Source organism: Anarrhichthys ocellatus, unplaced genomic scaffold (assembly GCF_004355925.1).
Source record: "Anarrhichthys ocellatus isolate YVR2014 unplaced genomic scaffold, GSC_Weel_1.0 scaffold14, whole genome shotgun sequence".
Taxonomy (NCBI): domain Eukaryota; kingdom Metazoa; phylum Chordata; class Actinopteri; order Perciformes; family Anarhichadidae; genus Anarrhichthys; species Anarrhichthys ocellatus.
The window spans coordinates 3281506-3304319 of NW_022280044.1; the positions used below are offsets into that span (position 1 = coordinate 3281506).

Here is a 22814-nt window from a genome sequence, read left to right on the forward strand (position 1 = left end):
TGTACAATCTCTAACTTCAAAACACACCATAGAATTAGTAGCATCTGCCCACAGGAGCCTGCATCCACTGCATTTTATAATATAGTTATTGTTGCAGTATTTTACGCCCAATAATAGGGCGGCTGTTGATGCAGAAGCTGAATTCATGATGTCTGGTGAATTATGATTGAACCCACAAGTGCTGACTTGCAGAGTGCATTAAGCAACATTAATACAGCATCAGCCAGGCGACAACACTCACCAACCACCTGATCTAAAGTTATATGGCTGAGTATGTGACTACTATACCATTGGGGTGTTTTTGTAAACACATTCTCCTCACTTAAGTTTGGTTGAATTAGGTCCATCGTGAAAAGGCTCAGTGGTGATTTACATCCCGTGATGTAATGGCCTGTATGCAGAGAAAGGCAATAACTCACACTCCTAGCCATCATCAGTGATGGCAAGGTACACTGATCACAAACATTTTTGCTCTTGCTTTGCACACAACGTCTCGGTGCTAAATCTGGACAAAACCCTCTGCAGTGCGAAAGATGAGACATGTTTAAACATCAGTATTTCATTATCGAAGCGCCACGGTCAAGATATTTTAGCAACTCCTCTCCCAACAATTATATTTTAGTGGTATTGTTTCTCAAAATTAAGACCACATTTCTCATAAAACCACACTTACAGTTTGGCTGCTAGAATATATAAATACATATATGAATGGTAGGAGAAACCGCATCAGTGAGGATGTCGTGAGCAGACATTCTCATTGTGGGTACCAGTTCAGACCCGTGCCTTTGCTGCCATCTTGTGTTTGCCATCAGAACGCACTGCTGAGTTGAGAGAGCGCTGCATATATTGACACCATCCACTTGTTCTGATGTTATTTTGACTGAATTATTAAGTAATAAATCTTTGCGAAACATACCACCTGAAACAAAAGAGCCACATGGAAACTAGAAACGTTGATTAAAGTGCACTATAGTGCAAAAACATATCAGCACCAGCGCTTTTCATAACGCAATCCCACCAGTTACTAGCCCTGTGACTGAAATCAGTATGAAACAAAATTTAAATAATGGGTTTTTCCACAAAAAGTACAATATCTCTTAAGTTTTAAAATAAATTCTCCACATCCACACAATGACTCTGCTTTTTACTGTGTAGCTCAAAGCTAATATATATTATGAAATTTTGGTTTGGTTTAAAACTTTAGGAGTCAATTATCTTGAATTATCAGAGGAAATTCTATGCTGAAACCTAATGTAAATGTAAACTCCCTCAATAAACCACGCTGGATATGCGACAATTAATAGACTTAATAGTCTTTCAAGATGAAACATTTTATTAATTGTGGTCATTGTTACCAATGTATGCTTTCAACTAAGCTTAAGAACCTCGACTTGTTTCAGTTTACATCTGTGCTTCTTTGGCATACAAACAAATACATTTCTTTGGCATATACATTGTTTAAATAGGTTAATATTGAATCGGTTGATGCTAGCTCTTAGTCATCCAGCTGGCAGAGGCATGCCACCCCGCGGTTAATCCAGTGTTTCTGTGGCTTGTCAGAGGGCAGCTCGATGGACATGACGTAGTTAGTGGAGTGGCCAGTGGTGGACAAGGTCCCTCTGCGGGCGCTCATTTTGTAAACCGGACAAACGTAGTGGTTTTCATGTTGAAACTTAGCCATTTCTCCCGGTTTGAGCTTGATGATGGGTAAAGAGTCAAAGAGAATCTTGGGGAGGGACTCTCCAATGACCATGTTCTCTCTGTCCCAGCGAGCCCCCTCCATGAAAAGACCCTTAACATAGGCCCCATCCTCTGGTTTCTCATCCATATGGGTCTCCTCTTTGGTTACCTGGAACAAAACTCTGAGCATGAATATCCACCGTATATATTCCTATTATTATTCATTTATTATGATTGAATATGACCAAAAACACTGAGAAAGGTTACAAAAATGATAACATGCCTCAAATTCAAAGCCAATGTAGTCTATGGGGATGGTGTACTTCCTGGCAAAATTCTGAGCCACGCCAGTAAGAAACGACTGGGTGAAGTAGAAGCCAGAGAGCCAGAAGACTGTAGGTGGGCCTTTATCTATCCAATCCTGTCAAGACACATCCAAGGATATTAATAGGCATTAGTGCATTTAATTTAAAAAGTGATGTAATCCATTCTCCATACATACTACGAACAGAATGTAATAGATTAGCTTTAAAACTAACAACAATCCTAATTCTTACTTGTAGGAACTGCAGCCTGGCTAAGAGATCAGTCACGTAGCTCCCCAATGGCTTGAGAGAAGGGTATGACTTGGCTGCCCACATAGCGGGCACCTTGCCCACCAGCAGACTGCTGAAGACGTTCTCAAGTTCTGCAGACATAACGATCTGGCCCTTCAAAGCTTTACAGATGTTTACCAAGCTGACGCGCACCACATGAGTGAGTCTGTCAAGCGTGGAGATTAATGTCATCAAGTATTAATTGTGTGTCCTGCACAAACTGAGCAATAAATAACCAACATTAATATTTAATCGCATACCAGCACAAGTTGTTATTACCTGTTGAAGCGGATTATTTCCTGCCTCAGAACAGTATTCATGGACTCCTCGTACGTGACCGGGTATATATCCATCACTATTTGTATGTCAAAATCTGCAGGCAGCTTAGACAGAATGTCCTCTGCAAGCACATCTACGACTTCCTAAGCACAGACAAAGCATGAATGTGGGACAACAAATTTGCATGTAGTGTTTCCTCAGAGAAATGAGCAGAAGCCAAGAGTGTAAAATAAAAGTCTGTGTGCTCCAGACAGGCAGTGCAAACCTGAGGAGACTTGGCACCGCCGCCCGTCTGCCTGGGCAGAGTCAGCAGTACTCCATCCAGGAGCTGATTGGTCTCTTGATGATCCTTTGTGATGTCAGCGTTGCTATGAAGTCCGAACACACAAGGATCGGCACAAATTGGAAGACTGCGTAAGTAGTCAACATACGTCTGGAAAAAAGAAAATCATTTTTGAAAACATATTTTTTTAAATCAGGTAGGATGATTAAAGAAGTACTTAAGTTCTAGAAGCGATCTTCAACACGGTGCCCCTAAAGCCAAAAATGATTGAGATTTCATTCCGGCTCAAACTCATCAATCCTCCTCTGGGTTTTCAATGAAATGTGCTGCTGTTGTGTTTATTTGAAATGCAAGCCTGGATTTATTCTGCCCATCATGACATAAGACGACAGATGCTTTATGGCAATTATACACTGAAGCATTAATTAGGAATGACCAGAGCTCTGACAGTACCTGGTAGGGGCCATGAGCTGGGACATAATACAGATCTCCCTCACACAGGTGGTAGCCCTTCTGCTCTATCAGGTCCCAACTGTAGAAGATGGACAGAAGTGAAATCAGCAGACGCCTGTCTTTGTCATCTGTCACCCTGCCACCATAGTTGCATTCTCCTGAAAAGAGAAGAAAAGAGATCATTAAAGCAAAAACAAACATTAGAAATCATAGCAGATTGTTGTGATGTTTGTTGAGAGGTTTTGCCAAGTTTGAGCCATGTTACTGAATACACATTTTTATATATGCATTATAATTAATGTCATGCTGTGTTAACGACTATATGTTTTTCACCTGTAAGGTATGTGAGGGCCTCCAGTGGAACCTCCTCATACTCATCCAGGAACATCTGGATCTGCCTCATACTGATCCTCAGATCAGACTCATTGAACTCATAGGGAATATTCCAACCTGAGAGAAAACAGACCAACAACTGCAACAGGGTTGTTTTACATAAAATTAGAATAATGGAACAAAAATAAATATTAAAAGATTACAAAAATGTTTCAAATATCAAAACAAAACCCTTACATTAAAACGATACATCACACAAGGGTCAAAGAGAGGTCTCACCCAGAGGTCCAAAGTTCCTTCTCTCCTGTACTAGAGCGTGGAAGAAGGTGAGACCAAACAGGAACTTCTGCCAAATGACCTGCTTCTTGGAGCTGCCAAAGAAGGCAGGGTCAGAGATGGGGTGACTCAGGTAGGAGCGCAACAGGTTGGCTCGTATTCCTTTAGGCGGCTCATTGGTCATCTTCAGCCCATTCTGCAGGATACTGACTGGGAACTTGTCGGATGGATAACTGGTTAACCACAACCTGCGGAGAAGAAAAGATACTTGTCTTGTCTATCGTCTTCTTCATGCAAGAACACGTTTCAGTTAAACTCAATGCCTGTGTAGAGTCTGTTACCTAAAGCTAGGATGTGTGTTCTCTGGGGTGATGGTCTCCACACAGATCCTGTCCAGAGCAGGCATCCAGCTGGTGGCCAGGTGGCAGTTCTGCAGTACCACCCAGGTACCCTCTTTGATGGCTTTGTCAATCATCTGAGCTGCTGTGGCTCCTTGTCCTTGTCCGAGAGAAATGGTTTGGGTCTTACTGCCCCCCATTTCTAGGTCATCAGCAAACTTCAGCAGACCTGAAGAAACAATTCAATACTGTAATGAACTTTTGGCATCCAAACATAAAACCACAAGTCACTTCTGAACCAAGTATCCCTCTGAATTTGATTATTCACCTGCAGTTGGATCAGATCCTGGTGACAACACAAAGATGAGAGGAGTGCAGCAGTTGGAGTCTTTGTAACTCCCTGCCAGGTCAAAGGTGGGCGGTTCAATGTAAGCCTGTCCCATGTTATCCACTATGAAATCCTGCACTGCTGGAACCATTTTATCTGGTCTGAAGCACCGGATTACTACCATTCTGTCCATTCCCACCAATTTACTCCACCGGTCAGGCAACTGGTCCTTATGGGGCTTTCCTGAATCATAGAGCTCCTTCCATTTTGACACGTTGTCTTGGACATGTTCAAAGAAACCCTCCAGGTTTGGAAGTTTGGACGCCCTGACGATTTCAGACCAGGATTTGTCAGACAGCCACTCTGGAGCAGGGTTGGGGTCAGGGTTATCCAAAGCAATGCCACCTGTTAGAAGGAAGCGCCAGACTTCGTCGTCAACCCGGCCTTTACCCTGCACGATGCCTACAGTGAGCAGCAGGGAGAAAAGCACCTTATCCTTCTCAAAAAGCGAGCGGCACACATTATTGTAGATGCTGAGGGTAAAGTGCTCAACAATGTTGTTGATCCTTTCCTCTATATCATCGCTCTGCAAGCTCTGGGCAATGGAATACAGGTAGAGATTGATGAACCAGGTCAGGGAGTACTGGTACATAGGCTCAATGTTGGCCAATTCTGAGATGCAGAAAAACATGATGGAGGAGTGCTCAGCCACAGGACGGTAACCCATGCGAGTGTCATCAATCTCTTTCTCTGTGACACTGGCAATTTTTTGCTTCTCCGAGATCCCCTCTGAGAGGATTTTGGAGGATGACAAGATCGTAATGCCGGTCTCATCTTCAAGGATGTTCCCCTGTGAGGAGGAGAGCACTTGTAAGATCTTATCCTCAATTTCCTTGAGCTGCTTGTTGTTGGCAGCACTCTCCAGAATGAGCTGGTGCTTCTTCTCTTCTAGCTCAGGTTTCTCTTTGGCTGCTACAAGCCCTAAAAGCTGGTCCTGTAGGCCTTGTGGCGTGATCATGAAGTTCAGCAGACAGACTTTTACAGCCACCTCTGGGAGATAGTGAGGGTTCCTCAGTCCAGTGGTCATGTAGAACAAAAAATCTTTTGAATATTCCACAATATTCTCCCCTATTTTCATATACTCCACACCCTGCTGTTTGAAGGTCTGCTTCAGCAACAGAGGCTCAAGTATCGGATCAAGTTCCTCTCCAACGTTCTCCAAAAGAACTGGGGTTCCAAACTGGATGCAGTTCTCCAAAACTCTCACATAGTTTCCATCAGACAGTTTGATGACAGCAAGTTTATTTGCCTTCTCCATGTTCTTGATCCACTTGTTGGCTTGACCCTGAGGGTCAATCATTAGGGGCCACCGACGGGAGTTAAACACTATGATACCATTGTCTTTGGAGTAGGAGTCCACTGGCAGTCCAGCAATCTGCCATTCCCTGATGGCCACCTGGTTACCCAGAGTGTTGCTGAGGGTTAAGTCCTCAGAGCAGGGGATTTTCTTCTCCTGGCACAGAATATGCCACTGCTCCTGGCACTCTATACGGTAGTCTACAGTAAATGCCCCAAGGTAAGATACAGTTCCCGAAGACAGGAGTATGTCACCTGTCAGGTTGGTGTATCTGCAGAGGGAAAATATAGAACCAATTTCATTAATATCAAACTTCAGGCATATAACACATCATGATTTACTGTGAAGATTAATATACACTGTATGTATCTTTTGACGTACCTAATCCCTAGTTGCCTTGCAGCCTCTGTCCACCTGTCCTCCTCCCCACCCAGTCCTCCAATCAGCTTCTCTGCCCTGATCAGCTTCTGAGAACACAATTGAATGTTGTCTTCCAGTTCTTTCTTCTTGTCAATCATGGCTGCCAAGTCATCGTTCAGGCTCTGAAGTCTGTCCTCCACTATTTTCAGCTCAGCTCTTTTCACTGTCAACATTTCCATCTGTACAGCCAGCTCATCCTCAGCCAGCTTTAGTCTCTCCTTCTTTGGGGCTACCACTTTGGCTACACGCTCATACACTTCCATTGCTCGCACCCATTTACAGAGACCCTCACAAGCCGAGGAGACATTCTTAATGATAGAGGGCTGAAACTCAGGGTTGTTGACAAACTTGTCTCTGATTTTCTTGATGTTCGGGGCAGGAATATTGTCTTTGTCGTAGGCTTTGAGGCTCTCCAAAAACTTCAGGTCTGCAAGGAGCTTCTTCGATGGGCCCCAGAAGTCCTCAATCATCTTACCTGCAATATATTTTTATGAAATAGTGATGCTGTTATCATATCTCATAGTGAGCAGATCATTTCTTTCAAAAGTACAATACCTTCGTCAATGAGAATAATGCCATTTAAAAATCATTCAGTCAAAGCTGTGCTCTCACCTGAGCCACTGGGATCAGGTTTTCTCTCAGGTTTGATGCCCTTCATGATACAGATGGACTCCATGACAAGTTTTACTAGACCTGGTGGGTTCTGCATAGACTTAACTACTGTAATATCCGAAGGTTTTAATGTGTCCAAGGCTGACAGGGCAGCCTCCAATGCAGGCATTGCTTCTGCCAAGTCTCCCTCACACTCATCCTGAAAGACAAACAATCTGTGTCTAAATACGTGAATAGATTTGAACACCACATATATTATGGACATTTTGCAGTGGCAAAATATGCCATATCGCCCGAAATACATTTATACCTTGATGGCTTGAGCTGCAGCTGCTGCTTCATTAGCAACTTTCTCATCAGCAGACACAAGTTCTTTCTTAGCGTCCACCTCCACGGTTTCGCCCTCTATCTTGAGCATCATCTTATCTGTGTCAGCTGAGGTCTGGATGAGCTCTGGCTGCAAGGCTGTCAGCTCCTCCTGCATCACCGACACCTGTGGACATAGTATGATGTGTCTATACCATTCATTTTGGTCAGACCAACAAGGTAACAGTCAAGGAGATGTTCTTTGACAGGGTGCATCACCTGAGATGCTGCAAACTCCAGTTTCTGGAGTCCAACGATGTAGCGGTTTTTCGCAGTATCCACTTCATTCCTCTTTACATTGAGCAGAGTCTTGAAAGTGAGGATGAGTTCAAGGTAGGAAGTGGGTGTGACATAGTTGCGTCTCCTCAATCTGGAGAAGTACCTTTCAGACATCTCTCTGACACTTGTCTGGAAGGTCTTGCACATCTCCACCACCCTGAGATCACAGATAGAAATGTGGGCATACTACACAGTTCTAGATGCAAATGAAGTCCATGCCACTTTTAAGCAGCTGGAACGAGTACTACTTTTTGTCATCCTTTTTATGTCCTTACTCCAGTCTGATATCACTTTCCATTTCCACATCCTCTAGGAACTTGTGGGCCACCATCTCCAGAGCATCATTTGGCCATGCGTGGAACCAGTCAATGGTGCAGCAGTTGATAAGCGAGGGGAACATCCTAAGACGGTTCCTAAATGCATCACCAATAGGACTCATGGCTGTTGAATACAATAATTCGTAGTTACTTACTACAACTTCAATCAGCAAAAGAAAAAGTCCACGTCAAGGTGCCTACCTAGCACAATGTGAAGGTTAGCCTTAACACGGTCAATGAAGAAATTGTACATTGAGAGCGGAGTGCCATCAATCTTTTTGCCCTCAATCCGGGCGATTCCCTGCACTTTCTCTATGATGTCAGCACGTTCATCGGCAGCAAAGATGTTAGGCACATCACCAGTGTTAAGCAGCATGTTGATGTCTTCTAACATGGCCTCATCCTTAATTTGGCTGTCATTGAACAGGAACACCAGGTTCTTTCCCTCTATGCCTGCTTTAAGCATAATCCGCTTCAGGTCATCACGCCAGTCCGACAAGCTGTAGTTCCTGGTCAACTCAATCTGGGACAGGACGTAATCATTTATGAAGGTGCCCAGCTTAGTGGCGCTTTGACGCCCCGAACCGCCAATGCCAACGAGCAGAAGGTGGCCATTGTCTTGTTTTAGCACACGGCAGATGCGGGAAATGTGCTCAATGGCAAATTTGAACATCACAAGGGACATTGGTGCCTTGCTGCAGTTGTTGAACTCATCCAGGTAGAACTCCATCACTTCTTGTAAAGCAGACAAGTCTGAGATTTCATCGTAGGCCTTAACATCTGAATCAGGCTTGGCATAATCACCGAAGAACAAGCTACGGATGCTCTCGTCCGTTACCTTGCCATCTGGGCTTAGATGGCTCAGGAGCTAGACAACAATAGAAGAGATTTAGGATTAAACACAGACACTATTGTTTTAAATCAATCACTACACTAGACAAAGCAGCAGCCTCTCTCCCAGTTTGTTTGTTTATTTAATCTGACTTTCTAAAAACAAACCTTGCAACTGCAGTGCTGTTTTGTATCAAGATAACTTCTCTACATTTGTGCTTCCCCACTAGCACATGGATGGACAAAATGTATCTAACAGCAGAAACCCTTTAAAAGTAGCTGTATTTAACATTCTGAACATTAATATAGCAGCACACAACTATTTGCTCTCTAAAGATATAGTTGAATAATGTCTAACTGAGCAGAAAACGTAGTCATTCTTCCTAAGTGTGTGTTATTCGAGCTTCTCCTTGCTTTGTTGACATAGTCGGGCCGTGCATGTTAGTGCATGTTAGTGCATGTTAGTGCATGTTAGCTTGACCCACCGGTTAGCAGTTAAGCAGCAATTAAAATGCTCCCAATCTCAGATTTGGCCCCTTTAAACATATTTTGACCATAATCTACTAAACTGATATTTTTGCTATCTTCTAATCTATGAAATTTCAGTCATATTTGTTCATAATTTGTGAGAAAAAAAATGCAGAACGATGAAGTGAAAAACTGTTGATTTAACTAGCTGAGATTATTTTTGAGAGTGTTTGTGCGCACTTATCACATGTGTACCTTTTCCACACTCTGCTTAAAGAAGTTTGAGGTGCTCTCTTTTACGATGCCAAAGAATGTCTCCTTGTCTTCGTTGTCAATGAGGCGATCATAGAAAACACGATAGACCTCATGGATCCACAGGCGGATCAGTTTGTCTACATCCTGACACGAATATGACAACATACATCAATTCAGAACAATTAAATGAAACATTTCACTATTGTTTCCTCACTTACCTGCATGTGTGTATGTGGAGCCAAGAGCACACCCCGTATCACTCGAGAAAAGTCCCGCAGGTTGAAGATGTAGTGTGACTTAGACGGGGTGGGGAGGAAGCTGTCCATGGTGTCCTTATAGACTGCCATGGTGGCCTGGACCATGATCTTTCCTAGCCTAGGACATAAGTCAAAATACAGTAAATCTTTCTGACAGACAACTTAAATCATTCAACCACTGGTCGACATTATAATACATATTTGACAAGTTACCTGTAGAAAGAAGCATCAAAGTCTTTGTTGAAGTGCCAGTCAGCAATGGAGCTGAATATCTTGGTCAGTGTTTTATCATCAAAGGAATCAATTGAGATGATATTCAAGTGGCGGGTGAAGCGGCCTAGGATTTGAAACATTTTGTGAATTTCGCCAGCTGCTTTCCTTAATGAAATTACTAATACCAAATAAATAATTATTTCAAACATACTTGTAATGTCATTTTTCCCACCACCAGGAGGCCCCATTGCAGACATGAACAGCACGTCCACTATGTTTAGTTTGGAGGTGTCCTTCTTGTCATACCAGTGATGATGGTCAATCCACTGTCTTAACAGCTCAATCGGGGGTTGGGCGCCATAGATTTCTTTCGCTGGCATGTTCAGATCATCTACGTAGAGGATATAACAATAACAGTCAATTTGATCAAAATGATCCACTTTTAACCCAACAGAATGGGATTATGCTGTATCTGTGTCTATCTTTACCAACATAGACGATGCACTTCTTTCCCACAGGAGGTCCAAACACGCTCCTCCTTCTTCGGTCCAGCTTGGCCATGATGATGTCTTGGGTCTGATTCGCTGAGGTTCGGGCAGAGAAGTTGATACAGTTTGGTATGTACTGCTCTTTAGGCAGATTTACCAAGAAGCTTTTGTTGATGACAGATTTGCCAGTGCCAGTGGGCCCAACAAACAGCATGGGTATTTCATGTGCCAGGTAGGTACTCAGGAAAAAAAGCTGCCGTGCTGTCTCCATAGTTGGGATGATGAGGTCTGACACCTGGTAAGGTTAAGCAGAGTTTCAGTGAACATGGACATTCACGGTGGCCTCTTTAGCAGCAGTTAACCTCTGTGATATAAACACACTCACATTGGCTGCAACTGGAATGACATTTTCTTCAATTGTGATTGAATCAGTCCATATATTCCACTGTCCTTGTCCATCCTTATGAAAGTAGTAGTCATAGACAGTGCCTGAAAAACAATAAGTAAACAACAGGCTTTTATAATGTTAAAGAAGCAAGTTTCTTTAAATTGGTATAGTAACGATATACATAAATCAATTTGGTGACCTGTCTCAGGGAAGATGTTGTCCTTTTTGAGTTTGATAGTCTTAGGCCGAGGGTGCTCATCGTCCATGCCCATGATCAGACTGCGGTAGAAGGCATCAAACTTCTTACGACAGTCCCCGGTGATGGTTCCACCCAAAGTCCATACAACCGCAAATAGGAACAGACTCTGCAGCCACCTGGTGATCTGCTGGCAGGACATTTGGGTGCCATCGACTCCTGACGCAGAGATTTCATCTGGGTATAGACAGGAATGTTAACACATACACTCACACTGATGAAAAGGAACATATATAAATTGTTAATTTAATATAATTCTTACTAACCCATCAGGCAGGTGTACAACTTCATCAGACTGTAGGCTAAGTGAATGGGAGATGTTTGAACCACAAAGAGACACTCCCTGTCTATAAAGTCCAGACAGGGTTTAACTAGCCAATCAAACAGGTCCACTATCTGTGGGACAAAAGGTCAACGAGGCAGGTATAAGACACATCATATGACATCTTAAAGGATATAAATTGACAAAAACTGTAATCAATGAGCAGATTCAGACAAATGCGTGTTTGTGATCTCACCAGTTCTCTATGTTCACTGCTCAGGCTTTCAGGCAGTGTGTTCATGTAGGAATCTCTGAAAGGAGTCCAGCCCAGCTGCTGAGGTTCCATGTAGATCATACCACACCTTTAGGCAGATGGTTACACTCAAAAACCCCAATTCAGTAACTTTTAAACTTTCAAAATGTGTACTTTCTATATTTACACGGTATACTACAGTTGCTGGTGCAGCTTCTGTCTGTTCTACTTACCTACTGACAGTAGCTGGAGAGGCTTGCTCCAGGTCAGCAGGTTCAAAGATCAGACTCATCTTGCTACTCATCTGGATAATCTCACCACTCATCAGACAAAGCTGGAGAGTGAACAAGACAGAGGCATCTTATTTAAAAGCTGTAAATCAGAGGGAAATCCTTTACAAAAACTATGAATATACATAAAACATACAATTTCATTAAACGCATCAAAGTGGCCAGTACCTTCTTGTTGTCATCCAGCACAGTATTCATGTTCTCAATCCAGACAGCATCAATGGGCCCATCAAAGATTATCCATTGTCGATTTTCTGAGGTGGAGATCGCCTGATCCCTGTAGGAGGTGGCCAGCACACCATCAGACCACTCATGGCTGACTTGATCAAAGCAGCCATACAGCTGGCCCATGGTGATGGCCTTGGGGTTGATAATGCAGTAATCCACAGCAAACTCCTCCATCAACTTGGCTGAAAAAGTGAAATGAGAGAGAATAAACTATTATAAATCAAAACAGAATCATATCTTTGCTAATGACGTGCTAGTTCAACTAAAAGATACATTTTCTCTGAAATACCAACCTTCATAAAGGTCTCCGAGGGCAGCAGCAAGAACTTTATATGCAGAAGTCTTTCCTCCGAGAGGGTCTCCTACTATCATGAAGCCATGGCGTACCAACATCATCTCATACACCTATCCATCATCACAAATCACAGTCTGAGTACATTTAAGTGTTAGAAGTATACAGTTTGAACAGTTGTATTGCTTGGCAACAGCTTTGGTCCATGTTTACTTCCTGTCAGCTTATGCCATTCAGGAAATAAACTATAGGACACATTTGGAATGTTTATTTTTACAGCTGTGAAATGGTCAAAAACAACTAGCCAAACATCTTTTATGAGTCTTAAGTATTGCAAAGAATTAGTCCTCATTGGTACCTGAATAATTTTGCCAATGAACCATGGAACAGACTGGAGGTTGAGCTTAGCAACGTTGTCATTAAGAGCCTTGAGGAGAAGATCATAGTCTGGTTTTGGAAGAACTACGCCAGGGAATAAGTCAGAGATGATACCCTGTGGGCAGCAGAAGGAGAATTTCACTGAATAATTTGTAAACCAATTGATCCATACACAGAAAAACCAAATACTAGAAATTACAATTGTATTTGCTTCAAAATCTGTCACCTGAAACAGTGGCACATCCTGTGCCAGAAACTTGGCCATGTTAACGTCCATCAGCGCTCTAAGCAACAGCACACTCTCATTCTCCTCGGGGTACTTCAGCTTCAGATTCCCCGCTGCAGTCAGCACAGACTTCACAGCTCGCATACCATAGTCATAGTGGTGTTGGGAGGACAGCTGCTCGGAACACAAGCGGTAGGTGGCCACAATCTTCTGGGACAGGCTGGAATTTGAGATGTATGGGGATTGGTGAAGGAACCAACCGGGAGCTAAATCCGAAAAATATACTTAATAAAATGATTTTGTCCAGGACATCATTCACACTTACCTGCGAGATTCAATGAAGCCCATGGAGTATAATGAGATTTCACCAATGAGACCATAGTCTGGCACCATCATAGCCACTGTACGGAAAAGAGCCTACAAGACAAGAGTGATGGGTGTACAGTTCCAGCATTTTATTCTCTCTTTACTTTCCCCCCATTTTTTTCTCTCATCATCAGATTCTGCTCTGTTGAGTAATGTTTAAGACTATGCTATAGTGCTAAAGGGATGTACCTTTAGGTTGTCAGGGAGCTCAGCCCTGCCAGCATAGCCAGGGTTCATGGTGATGAACACAGAGCAGGTTGGGTTGAGTAACAGCTCTGTCCCCTCAAACAGGAAGGTCTTCAGATTCTTGGCAATGGCCTGTTGTATGCAGTGGACCTGCTGAGCCACCACGGAGAGAACTTCCACCTGTGAAACACACGCAAACACATGGTGACTGACTATGTGAACAAATTAGTAAAACGCATTAATGCTTTAATCAGACACAATCATTGGAATGCATTGTGACTGAGAAATAACAATATATAGTATTCATCATCATCATCATCATCATCATCATCATCATCATCATCATCATCAGGCCATCATAAGCATAATATCTATTTATTATACATTTACGAATTTTAAGATGCAAACGAGCCATATTGAAATGGATTGCAATTCACTCCTAAGCTTACATTTTGCAGGCTAACTATTCTCCTCAAGTGGGAGCTGTTAGCTGTGAAGAAGCTTTTCTTTGCATTCAAACAACACTTAGACAACATAAGTGCAGGTGTGTTTGCCATTTTAATCGCTTGGATACAAAACAGTCAGTAAAATGTCAATAAAACATGTAGATGTAAATCAAGGTGCCCGTTTACGTGGTGCATTTTTTGCAATAGAAGATGAGAGCACAAGGCAGGATATGAAATAATGGATATTCTGATATATAAAAAGGTGCTTGTACTTGACTCTATGTTAAAAATGAAGCCAGTGCAATGCAGAGTTATAATCTGCAATTTCACATTTCTTTTAGAAACCTCTAGCAGCAGTATTTTGTATGTGTTGCAATCCGTCAATCAACCTCCGTTTAGACATTTTAAAGAGTATTCAAATAATCCAATTAACTTGGCATAAAATCAAAAGCAGTGTCTCTGTAACCTGCTGACTTGCTAATGATCTAGATTTAGCTTGGTGTCTGTGGTGGAGGAAAACAGGTCTTGTTATTATGTAGTTGTCCAAACTTGATTTGAAATCTATAATGAATCTTAACTTGCTTCTTTATGCGAGAGGCCAAACAGACCATTCAAGTTTCATCATTAACATTTTAACAGTAACAACACAAACCAATACTAAACCGAATAGTAATAGAATATTTGTTCATGAAACTTGAGCTACTATTCAGTTAGAGCAGATAAGATTTGAGTCATTTGATTTCACAGACATACACAGATTTGACCAGAATAACAAAGGTCGTGTGCTCACCTCAATACGATTGAACTCATCAAAGCAGGCCCAAGCTCCGGACTGTGCCAGTCCTTTGAAGAACTTACTCATGGCCTTGTAGTCCAGACCATCGGAGCAGTTGAACACCACACACTAAGACGAGATGAGACGAGATGAGATACGGGAAATTGCAGAAATTTGCAGGTGTGCAGAAAGAACAGATGCAGTATTAAGAAAAAAAACAAATAAAATGCAGATCAGTGTTTTACTGAAAACCAATTTGGTGTACCTGTTTTGCCAAAGCTTTTGCCAGATCCTTTGTGGTCTCAGTCTTGCCAGTGCCGGCAGGACCCTCAGGAGCTCCCCCCAAGTTTAACTTCAAAGCCCCCATTAGAGTTCTGGTATAGCAGTTATTTCAAAAGTTATTTCAAAAAATAAAAGAACTCCACATCTTTTGACATCAACTTTAGAAGTTACAGTAGAATCTCATTTTGACTATGATATTGTATTTTGCAGCTCTCCATCCATAAGATGAGGATAGGGGATGACATAGACTGTAAGTTACCTGTAGCAGCGGTCAGTAAGCGGCGTAATGACAAGACGGGGGGAATTGCCCAGATATTCATAGCCATATTTCAAGTAAGTGGTGATCATGCGCAGCATCACTTCTCCATCCTCCCAGAAGTAACGCAGCTGAGAAATCCATGCAAAGTCATTCAGAGAGGAGATGCGGTCCTCTGCCAGTTTTGCCACAACATCTCGAGCTAGTAGAGGGAAAGAGTGTGAGATGTTCTCTGCAAGCTAAATGTAATCAAGAGATCCTATTTGATCCTTTTAAGAGAACAGCTGTATTACCATGAACATCTATAACGGTGAGAGCACCAAGGGTCATCCTTGCCCCCCCTGGCAGCTTCCCACGCACCAGCTCCACAATGTCAGCAATCTGAGCGTTGCATTTCTCCACATAGGCCTTTAGGTGGAATGGAAAAATCAGTCGGCAGGTTAGACTACAGTCAACTAGAAGTTGTCTCTCTTTGTGTTAGTTAGCAGAGGATGTACTGACTGGCAGTGAGTTGGTCTGTATGGCTTCAGATACTTCACTAGTCCAAAAGATGGAGGAGGCACAAATGACAACTTGGCCAGGCCACTGCAACACCCACTTCTTCCTGGGCAACTACAGCACAAACAGATAAAATATTACACAGTAAAGAAAATGTTTTTCTTTACTGTTTATATATATCTGAACCCAAATAAATGGTAATGATTATAATTATTTGTATTTTATCATCCTACTTTTAATACTGCTCCAAAGAACTAACGGATGGTTTAATAAAAATAATACTAATTAAACCCACTCCCCAGTTTAGCCATGACTTGTCTGCATCTATTGTCAGTCAAGTTTATCATAGATTAAAAAACACAGTAATATACCCAAATACCTCTGTGTACTGCATCATTCCTTCATGGATGACATGTCGAACACTCCTCTGCATTAGGTTCTCCACCTGCAGCAGCCACTTCTCTACCAAACCCTAAAAATCAAACAGAAACAGTCCACCACATACTTCCAACATGTTATGTCCAACAAAGTTAAATTTGTTAAGCAATATAAGAATATAAAATAGGTATGATACATACATATATATGAATTTAATCTCAACATATATAATACAACTATGACACACTGTATAAAAGCACTGTTCTATACCTTGGCTTGAGCTGGATAAATCTTTTCTGTGAAGGTCACGGTCTCCTTCTCTGAGCTGATCATGCCAATGATCTCCATGTCCTCAGTGAACTCCAGTTTGGCGATGCCCTCAAAGCACTTTTTCAGGTGAGGCTGCACACACCTTGGGTCTTTAGTTTGTGAGAGGATCTCTAGCAGCTCGTCGTTGGACAGAAAGAAGAACCTGGAAATATGATGAAGATGAAGAGGAGAGATGAAACATAACAACCGCTTGACGAGACTCTTAAAAATAATGTTAATATAATGGCTCACTGTGTCATGTGTCTAATGTTTTGTCGATACAATTAAAGTGTTCTCCTTTGCAAGTAGATTTTTAACCTCCCTGTAAGTCGAAACTATTATAATGTACTATTAGGGATAGTACTAGTGGTCCAAACCTTGGGAAATAGAGCCTCTTCTTTTCCAGGTAGGTATTGAGGCCTTTTTGAATGTGATCTAGATACTCATTGGACTCCTGTAGCCGCACCAGCATGTTAGGCTGAGCTGTAGCCACCAGCACATGGGTATCCTTAACCTGGACCAGTGAAAAACACAAAGGCACCATGGTGAAGCATTGTGCGTGAGACTCGATTCTCGCAAACCTTCACAAGAAGTTGTGTTTCAAGAGAATCTTACCGCCGTAGCGATGATGTCCTTCCAGTAGCTGTCCACAATGGCAAACTCGCGTCCCTCCTCAGGCATCTGGGCAATGATGTCCTCAGAGCTGAAGATGGGTTCAAGGTAGAGCCAAGTAGCTTGACACTTCAACATGGAGTCTAGGATGTCCTGCATACTCAGCAACTTGTCCTCCCAATGCTGGGTAGGAGAGTAACGGTGAGAATAACAGATAAATAGCAACAAGGTATTGTTGTGTCTCATAGATAAAAGTAAAGTATGTATAGTTTACAAAATGCAACAACAATCCTACAAAAGCCTACCCTCATTCTAAAGAAATAAATGACTACAAACAAGACGCCCCAAAAAGGAAAAATAAGATAATCTAGTCGATGAAATATATTTGGATCCAGAAGATTACTGTGTTTTATATGATTACATTATCTTGCATTCCTAAAACTGGTTGTTTGAAGTATTTTATGACAAAGCCACTTTCACTGGTGCATAGAGAGGCACAGCCGAGGTTGTGTTTATGCAGAACAGGCAATTTTCTTACTTGTTCTGGCATGAAATTGTGCTTGCATATCCATCTGGCTTTAGTTGGCAGAGGTGCCCACAGACTTCCAAAACCACACAAACTAATTGTATGTATGATGGCTCTTTGACTTTCATATACATTTCTAAAGTCGAAAGGTGACCAAGGATGACTTTTGGTGTCATGTCTTACCTTACATTCAGTCTCTATTGGCTTAATGAAAGGTGAACCTTTCATGGTCTGTGCCTTAATAATGTGGTCATCAAGGAGCACTTGGATGTCATCCACTGCTGACACAATATTGGTACCCTATGATGAAATATAAACTGTATTTAATACAAGTTGATGTCAATGTTCTGTATGGAAATTCATGGCTAGAGTTTAAGACAGTGACGGCAACGTAACCAACATGTCAATTTCTTGTAACATTTCAACATTGAAGATGTAATACGTTACAATGGCAGTCCACTTGTGCTACGTCTATTGTGAAAGTATGTGATTATATATGCGTTTGTCATACTGTATCTCTGTACGGAGTGAAAGAGAACCGAAGCTCAGCCCATTCACTTGTCATCTTCTTCATGGATTTTTCCAGAGAGTACTCCTTACTGGCCGACGCTCCAATATCTTCCAACCTAGGACAGAAGTAAAACTAGAATTATTAAATTCTAATCAATTCTAAACAACCTTGAGGCCTCCGGCCACGGCTGTCACCGGTGCGGAGGCATAACAACATCACCTTCTGATATTGGTGAATATTTCCATCAGGGTCACTTTTCCTTACAAGCCATGGCTTTCCTTCTAACACAGTACATTCATCTTGCTCCTTGCATGTATTCCAACACAGTGTAATGTCAGTAGAGTGTCTTACTGTTTAGAGAACTTGGAAAGCCCCAGGTCCAACATGTTCAGCAGTGAGCTGCTCACATCCGGTTTGACAGCAAAGCCCACGATGCTGCTAATCTGTAGACAGACAAAGGTGTCGTAAATTATTCACATTAGCTTCATGGATCACAGGAGACGCCGGACACTCGGTCCTCACAAAGTGAATCTGACACGGGATTTCGATCAGAAGATCTAACTAAAACATAAATTCAGCTGACCGCCTCCCAGTGACGGTCTTTGATGCCGGGGTTACAGATGGTGGTGAGGATGGGTAGGTGCGGCTTGAACTCTTCTATCTTTCCTTTGAAGATTCTGGCCACCCGACAAGGCCCAAGAAGATTAGAGAAAGACTTAGTCAGTTTATGCATGGTTCTCCACATTGTGTCAAGGTCATCAGAGATTTTCTCAGCATCCAGGTGAAGGAAAGGACCTAGAAGTTAAATGATAAGCAAAGTACAGCAATGTGAAAACAGCTGTGCATCCCGCTTGCACTTGCTGTTTGCCAGTAGTCGTTATTTGTGCCAGAATTTTTTTCAAATGCAGTCGCACAGTAGCGATGAGAAACTGAAAAAAAAAAAACGAGTGTTATTTTCGCAGTGTGAGTCACATACCATTCATCCACTCTTCTGACATGCTCTGAAACTTTAGTGCTGTGCTCCAGAGCTGTTCATATGGCTGTTTGTCAGCTATCAGGGTTTGGAGCAAAGAGAACTGTTTCTGTTCCCTCTCCAACAAAGTCTGCTCATTGTTGATATCCTGTAGAATATCAGTGGTTTAAACATATTCCATATTGCTTTAGTATCTTAGCTTAGAAATCAAAAGCATAACCATGTGCATATTTATGGTATCTAAAACATCTTTTACCTCTTGTTCAGTGATAGCAGCCTCCAGGTTGGCAGTGATTTGAGTGAGATTTCTCATATTGTTCTTCATCTCCTCCATGTTAAACGCTTCCTTCTTCTCAAAGGTCCGTATCTCCTTGTCCAGATCCTGCAGCCTCTGGTGAAAATCGGATACCCTGAGATAATCAAATGGAGGTAACAGTTTTTATTTCAGTTGTTGGCTTTGGAGACACTATAGGTAGTGTGGTGCATCACAGAAGACACACTTTCTGAACAGTTAGGGAAAGATTAAAGTAGTTGTTGCTATAGATTTCAGTGACTTTTAGCCTAATGTAAAGGGATGTTTTCAAATCTTAGTTTGAATTCACTGCAATTCTTGGAGCCAAACTATTCTCATGTAGGACACTCTTTGGTGCCTTGGTAAAGCAGAGGAGGGACCAACCATTGGTAAACATCTCATTCAGCTGTGGGTGTTGACAGAGTGTGAAAAGTGTTTATTAACCTTGTTTGGAGACAGTCCTGAGCCTGTTCTGTCATGGTGGCCAGATGAGTCTTGCTGTTTTCAAGCTCAGTAAGGATCTGATCGTCCCAATGGAAAACACGGGAGTTCAGCCTCAAGTCATCAGCTAGAATAAGAAAGAAAACAATAGCCAAACAAATTGTGGACGGGGCCTAAGTTTAGTTACACAGATAAAAGAAAAAAAAGAAATGGCATCTACTGAATGGTGCTATTTGTGTAGATTACATGTCATTTCTTTTGACTGTAATTGCAAAATACCATGAGAGGTTTCACATACAGGGTAGAGTGGCATAGTCCAGGAGGAAGCTGACGCGGTATCTTGCCTCATCAATCTCATCTATCAGCTTGTGAATAGTCACATCTCTGGTTTTTTGAATGTACTGGTTGAGAGACACCAACTCCTCTGTGGTTTCTGGGGTGCTTCTGATGATCTCAGAAATCTCCTCGTACTTTTGACAGATCCTGGGAAAGAATGGTTGATATTCTCTCTCTTAAAATTTTAGTAAACATTTAACTGATGTGCTGTTTAAATTCAACAGAGAAAAAAGAATAGATGTTGAATTTATCCGACACTTTCTGCTGTTCATATTATAAATGTTTAAGGAGGCGGACAGTTTCCCCTCACCCCTTATTAAGCTCTCGGTTCTCCTCCACTTCAAACATGATGATCTTGTCTTTCAGTCCCTCAGCACGGTCACACAGGTCATCATTCAGCTTGCCAGCATACAGACAAAACATGGACAAGGGCACCGTGGCATGCAGTGAGGCAATCTCCTTCCATAAGTGATTAAAACACTCAATTTCCTGAGGATTGAAATAGGGGAGAGAGGACTTGGTAGACAGCAAAGAGCAATTGAAAACAGAAACTGTTCAGTGTAGATTTTAGATGGAATTTACCTTTCTGGAGCCTTCTAACGAGGGCTTTTCTTTGAGGAAAGCTGAGATTTCCTGCTTTGCTGTATGGTCCAGTAGATTGCTGTATTTCTGATATACGCTCAAATACCTGAGGAATGAGATGTAGTGTTAGCGGCTCCTCTACACTTGCTAGTAAATCAGAGTAGTTGAAAGGCATAAATTCAACATGTGTCATTACTTCTTAGGTCCCACGGTGTTCTTGTTGAAAACGTCTTTGGCTTTGTTGATTAGGTTTGTAACCAGCGACTCGTTGGGACCGACGGTCCGTAGGTACAAGTTCTTTATATCGGGAAAGAGGTTACATTCCACCTGGCAAAGGCATTTCAGTCGCAGATTATATTCGTTGCTGTATAAAAGCAGAAGCAGCACTGTGTATTGTTTATTATAGAAGAAGAATATCAAAGCTTGTAGTGCTAAGGGAATACTGTACCCTTGGGAGCTTCTCAGCACTCTTGATGATTTCCATGAAGCCTCTGTGGATGAGCTCCCAACATTCCTGAAAGCTTGGACTAAAGTCAATGTGAGGCTCATTCACCTGTAGCTCAACCAGCAGCACCTGAGACTGAACATACTTCATCTCATCAAACACCTCGCCAAAGTCATTGCCGTCCTGAAGAACACAGAACACAGTAAGAGTAGATTTGAGGACTCCTCGCTCGCAATTTCAAAGACTATCATAACGTGTTTGGAAAAAAAATGCAACAACTACAAATTTTGTCCAAACCTCATGTATAGTGAAGAAATATAACAGGTTCTCTAATGATTCTACAACCAAGCTTCGGAGCTGCAATGACATGAGAGCAGCCACACAGCTGAAGAACTCCTTGACGCTAACTGGAGCCTCCTGCTCACTCTGGGGTAAGAGGGGCAACCACAGGTCCTTGAAGGTGTCAATGAGTGCAGCACAGTGAGGCAGCCAACTGAAAGAAGATGATTGTGAGTTCAGTTTGAGCTATTTTGTATTGTTTTTTTATGTCACATAACACTGGTGGTCATGAATGGTCTCTCTGCTGTAATCATAATCCGCTTCCAAGAGCATGTGTGATAATAACATACCTGAAGCGCTTTCTGCACAGTTTTCTGTTTCAAATCCACGGTGTCTACTGAATAAAAGCTCTGCTGACTGCACTAGTTACTGCAGTTATTATTTGCTTTATTTATTACCTGGTTCTTATTACCGTTTACACAACCCCATAGAGACAAATAATGCCCTCTGGATTCAGAGGCATGGCATGGGAGACTCAGAGACTTCAGAGTAATGGTATCCAAGCAGGTGCAAATTACTAACATGGAAATAAACAAATCGAAGCTAGATTCTACAAATTACAGTGGCTCGTATTTCAGGGCTGCTACATGGTCTAACAGGCTATACAACAGTCACACAACAAAGGATGCAATGGAATCCTAAAGTGAGGCAGTGTGTAAAGCAAACCCCTGAAAGGCCGCCTGGCTCTGACAAAGTGGACAAGGTGGTAATATGAGACTGCACCTACAACAGGATTAGCTCTCTTGGTTGTGTACATACCGTAGATCTACAAGCCAATGACAGGACTTACTACATAATTAAGTCTGTACATCACATTATGGCCTCACTGAAAGACTGGCTGGTTTGACACAGTCTGGCAAGTTGGCAGTACTCACTTTTGGACCAGTTCATCTCTCGTGGTTTGGCACCGTCTCTGGATAAACTCTTCAAACTCAGATGGCAGGAGGGGGAGGCTGGCGGAGAAAAGGTCTTCCAGTCCAATAAATCTCAAGGATGAGAAGCTGAAATGAGATTTGATCCATTTATTTGTCTTTGTATCTATTATACCATTATGTGTACACAAAGACGCATAAATGCAACTCACTTTTACCTACATAAACTCAGATACAGAATCCAAAGTAAATAGCTTGTGCAGGAGAGGTAGGAAGCTGAAAGCTTTCTACAAAGACCTCTCCTAAAAACATTTTTATTTAGATGCAGAGGCGTTGTTTTGTGAAATTCAAATTTACACATTGTTCAACCTCTTCTGTTTGTATATT

General features: G+C 42.1%; 1 protein-coding gene across 2 annotated transcripts in view; it reads right to left on the reverse strand.

The window, feature by feature from the left end:
• Positions 1 to 1339: 1339 nt before the first annotated feature.
• The window catches only part of dnah3 (dynein axonemal heavy chain 3), a 24567-nt gene continuing 3092 nt past the window's right edge, over positions 1340 to 22814 (reverse strand). Inside the window, exons 8-62 of one of the 2 annotated variants that reach the window (XM_031854067.1) lie at positions 22431 to 22556; positions 21514 to 21709; positions 21220 to 21399; positions 20968 to 21098; positions 20772 to 20877; positions 20500 to 20678; positions 20152 to 20336; positions 19857 to 19980; positions 19377 to 19530; positions 19124 to 19268; positions 18731 to 18942; positions 18499 to 18590; positions 18148 to 18262; positions 17820 to 17936; positions 17114 to 17293; positions 16876 to 17012; positions 16460 to 16661; positions 16191 to 16283; positions 15815 to 15925; positions 15607 to 15721; positions 15317 to 15515; positions 15041 to 15149; positions 14791 to 14904; positions 13558 to 13734; positions 13328 to 13419; positions 13003 to 13222; positions 12757 to 12891; positions 12400 to 12511; positions 12047 to 12288; positions 11822 to 11922; positions 11592 to 11697; positions 11340 to 11469; positions 11017 to 11250; positions 10815 to 10918; positions 10430 to 10724; positions 10153 to 10332; positions 9942 to 10065; positions 9690 to 9846; positions 9472 to 9615; positions 8119 to 8785; positions 7876 to 8041; positions 7541 to 7757; positions 7266 to 7448; positions 6956 to 7154; positions 6305 to 6818; positions 4567 to 6194; positions 4242 to 4467; positions 3904 to 4148; positions 3625 to 3741; positions 3292 to 3449; positions 2821 to 2988; positions 2556 to 2698; positions 2238 to 2442; positions 1964 to 2101; positions 1340 to 1849 (exon numbers count right to left, since the gene is read on the reverse strand). In XM_031854067.1, the coding sequence (XP_031709927.1) occupies positions 1496 to 1849; positions 1964 to 2101; positions 2238 to 2442; positions 2556 to 2698; positions 2821 to 2988; positions 3292 to 3449; positions 3625 to 3741; positions 3904 to 4148; positions 4242 to 4467; positions 4567 to 6194; positions 6305 to 6818; positions 6956 to 7154; positions 7266 to 7448; positions 7541 to 7757; positions 7876 to 8041; positions 8119 to 8785; positions 9472 to 9615; positions 9690 to 9846; positions 9942 to 10065; positions 10153 to 10332; positions 10430 to 10724; positions 10815 to 10918; positions 11017 to 11250; positions 11340 to 11469; positions 11592 to 11697; positions 11822 to 11922; positions 12047 to 12288; positions 12400 to 12511; positions 12757 to 12891; positions 13003 to 13222; positions 13328 to 13419; positions 13558 to 13734; positions 14791 to 14904; positions 15041 to 15149; positions 15317 to 15515; positions 15607 to 15721; positions 15815 to 15925; positions 16191 to 16283; positions 16460 to 16661; positions 16876 to 17012; positions 17114 to 17293; positions 17820 to 17936; positions 18148 to 18262; positions 18499 to 18590; positions 18731 to 18942; positions 19124 to 19268; positions 19377 to 19530; positions 19857 to 19980; positions 20152 to 20336; positions 20500 to 20678; positions 20772 to 20877; positions 20968 to 21098; positions 21220 to 21399; positions 21514 to 21709; positions 22431 to 22556 (11203 nt within the window). In that variant the 3' untranslated portion in view covers positions 1340 to 1495. Of the gene's footprint in view, positions 1850 to 1963; positions 2102 to 2237; positions 2443 to 2555; positions 2699 to 2820; positions 2989 to 3291; positions 3450 to 3624; positions 3742 to 3903; positions 4149 to 4241; positions 4487 to 4566; positions 6195 to 6304; positions 6819 to 6955; positions 7155 to 7265; positions 7449 to 7540; positions 7758 to 7875; positions 8042 to 8118; positions 8786 to 9471; positions 9616 to 9689; positions 9847 to 9941; positions 10066 to 10152; positions 10333 to 10429; positions 10725 to 10814; positions 10919 to 11016; positions 11251 to 11339; positions 11470 to 11591; positions 11698 to 11821; positions 11923 to 12046; positions 12289 to 12399; positions 12512 to 12756; positions 12892 to 13002; positions 13223 to 13327; positions 13420 to 13557; positions 13735 to 14790; positions 14905 to 15040; positions 15150 to 15316; positions 15516 to 15606; positions 15722 to 15814; positions 15926 to 16190; positions 16284 to 16459; positions 16662 to 16875; positions 17013 to 17113; positions 17294 to 17819; positions 17937 to 18147; positions 18263 to 18498; positions 18591 to 18730; positions 18943 to 19123; positions 19269 to 19376; positions 19531 to 19856; positions 19981 to 20151; positions 20337 to 20499; positions 20679 to 20771; positions 20878 to 20967; positions 21099 to 21219; positions 21400 to 21513; positions 21710 to 22430; positions 22557 to 22814 lie in introns of those variants that run through there. The other variant, XM_031854068.1, reaches the window with a different exon arrangement.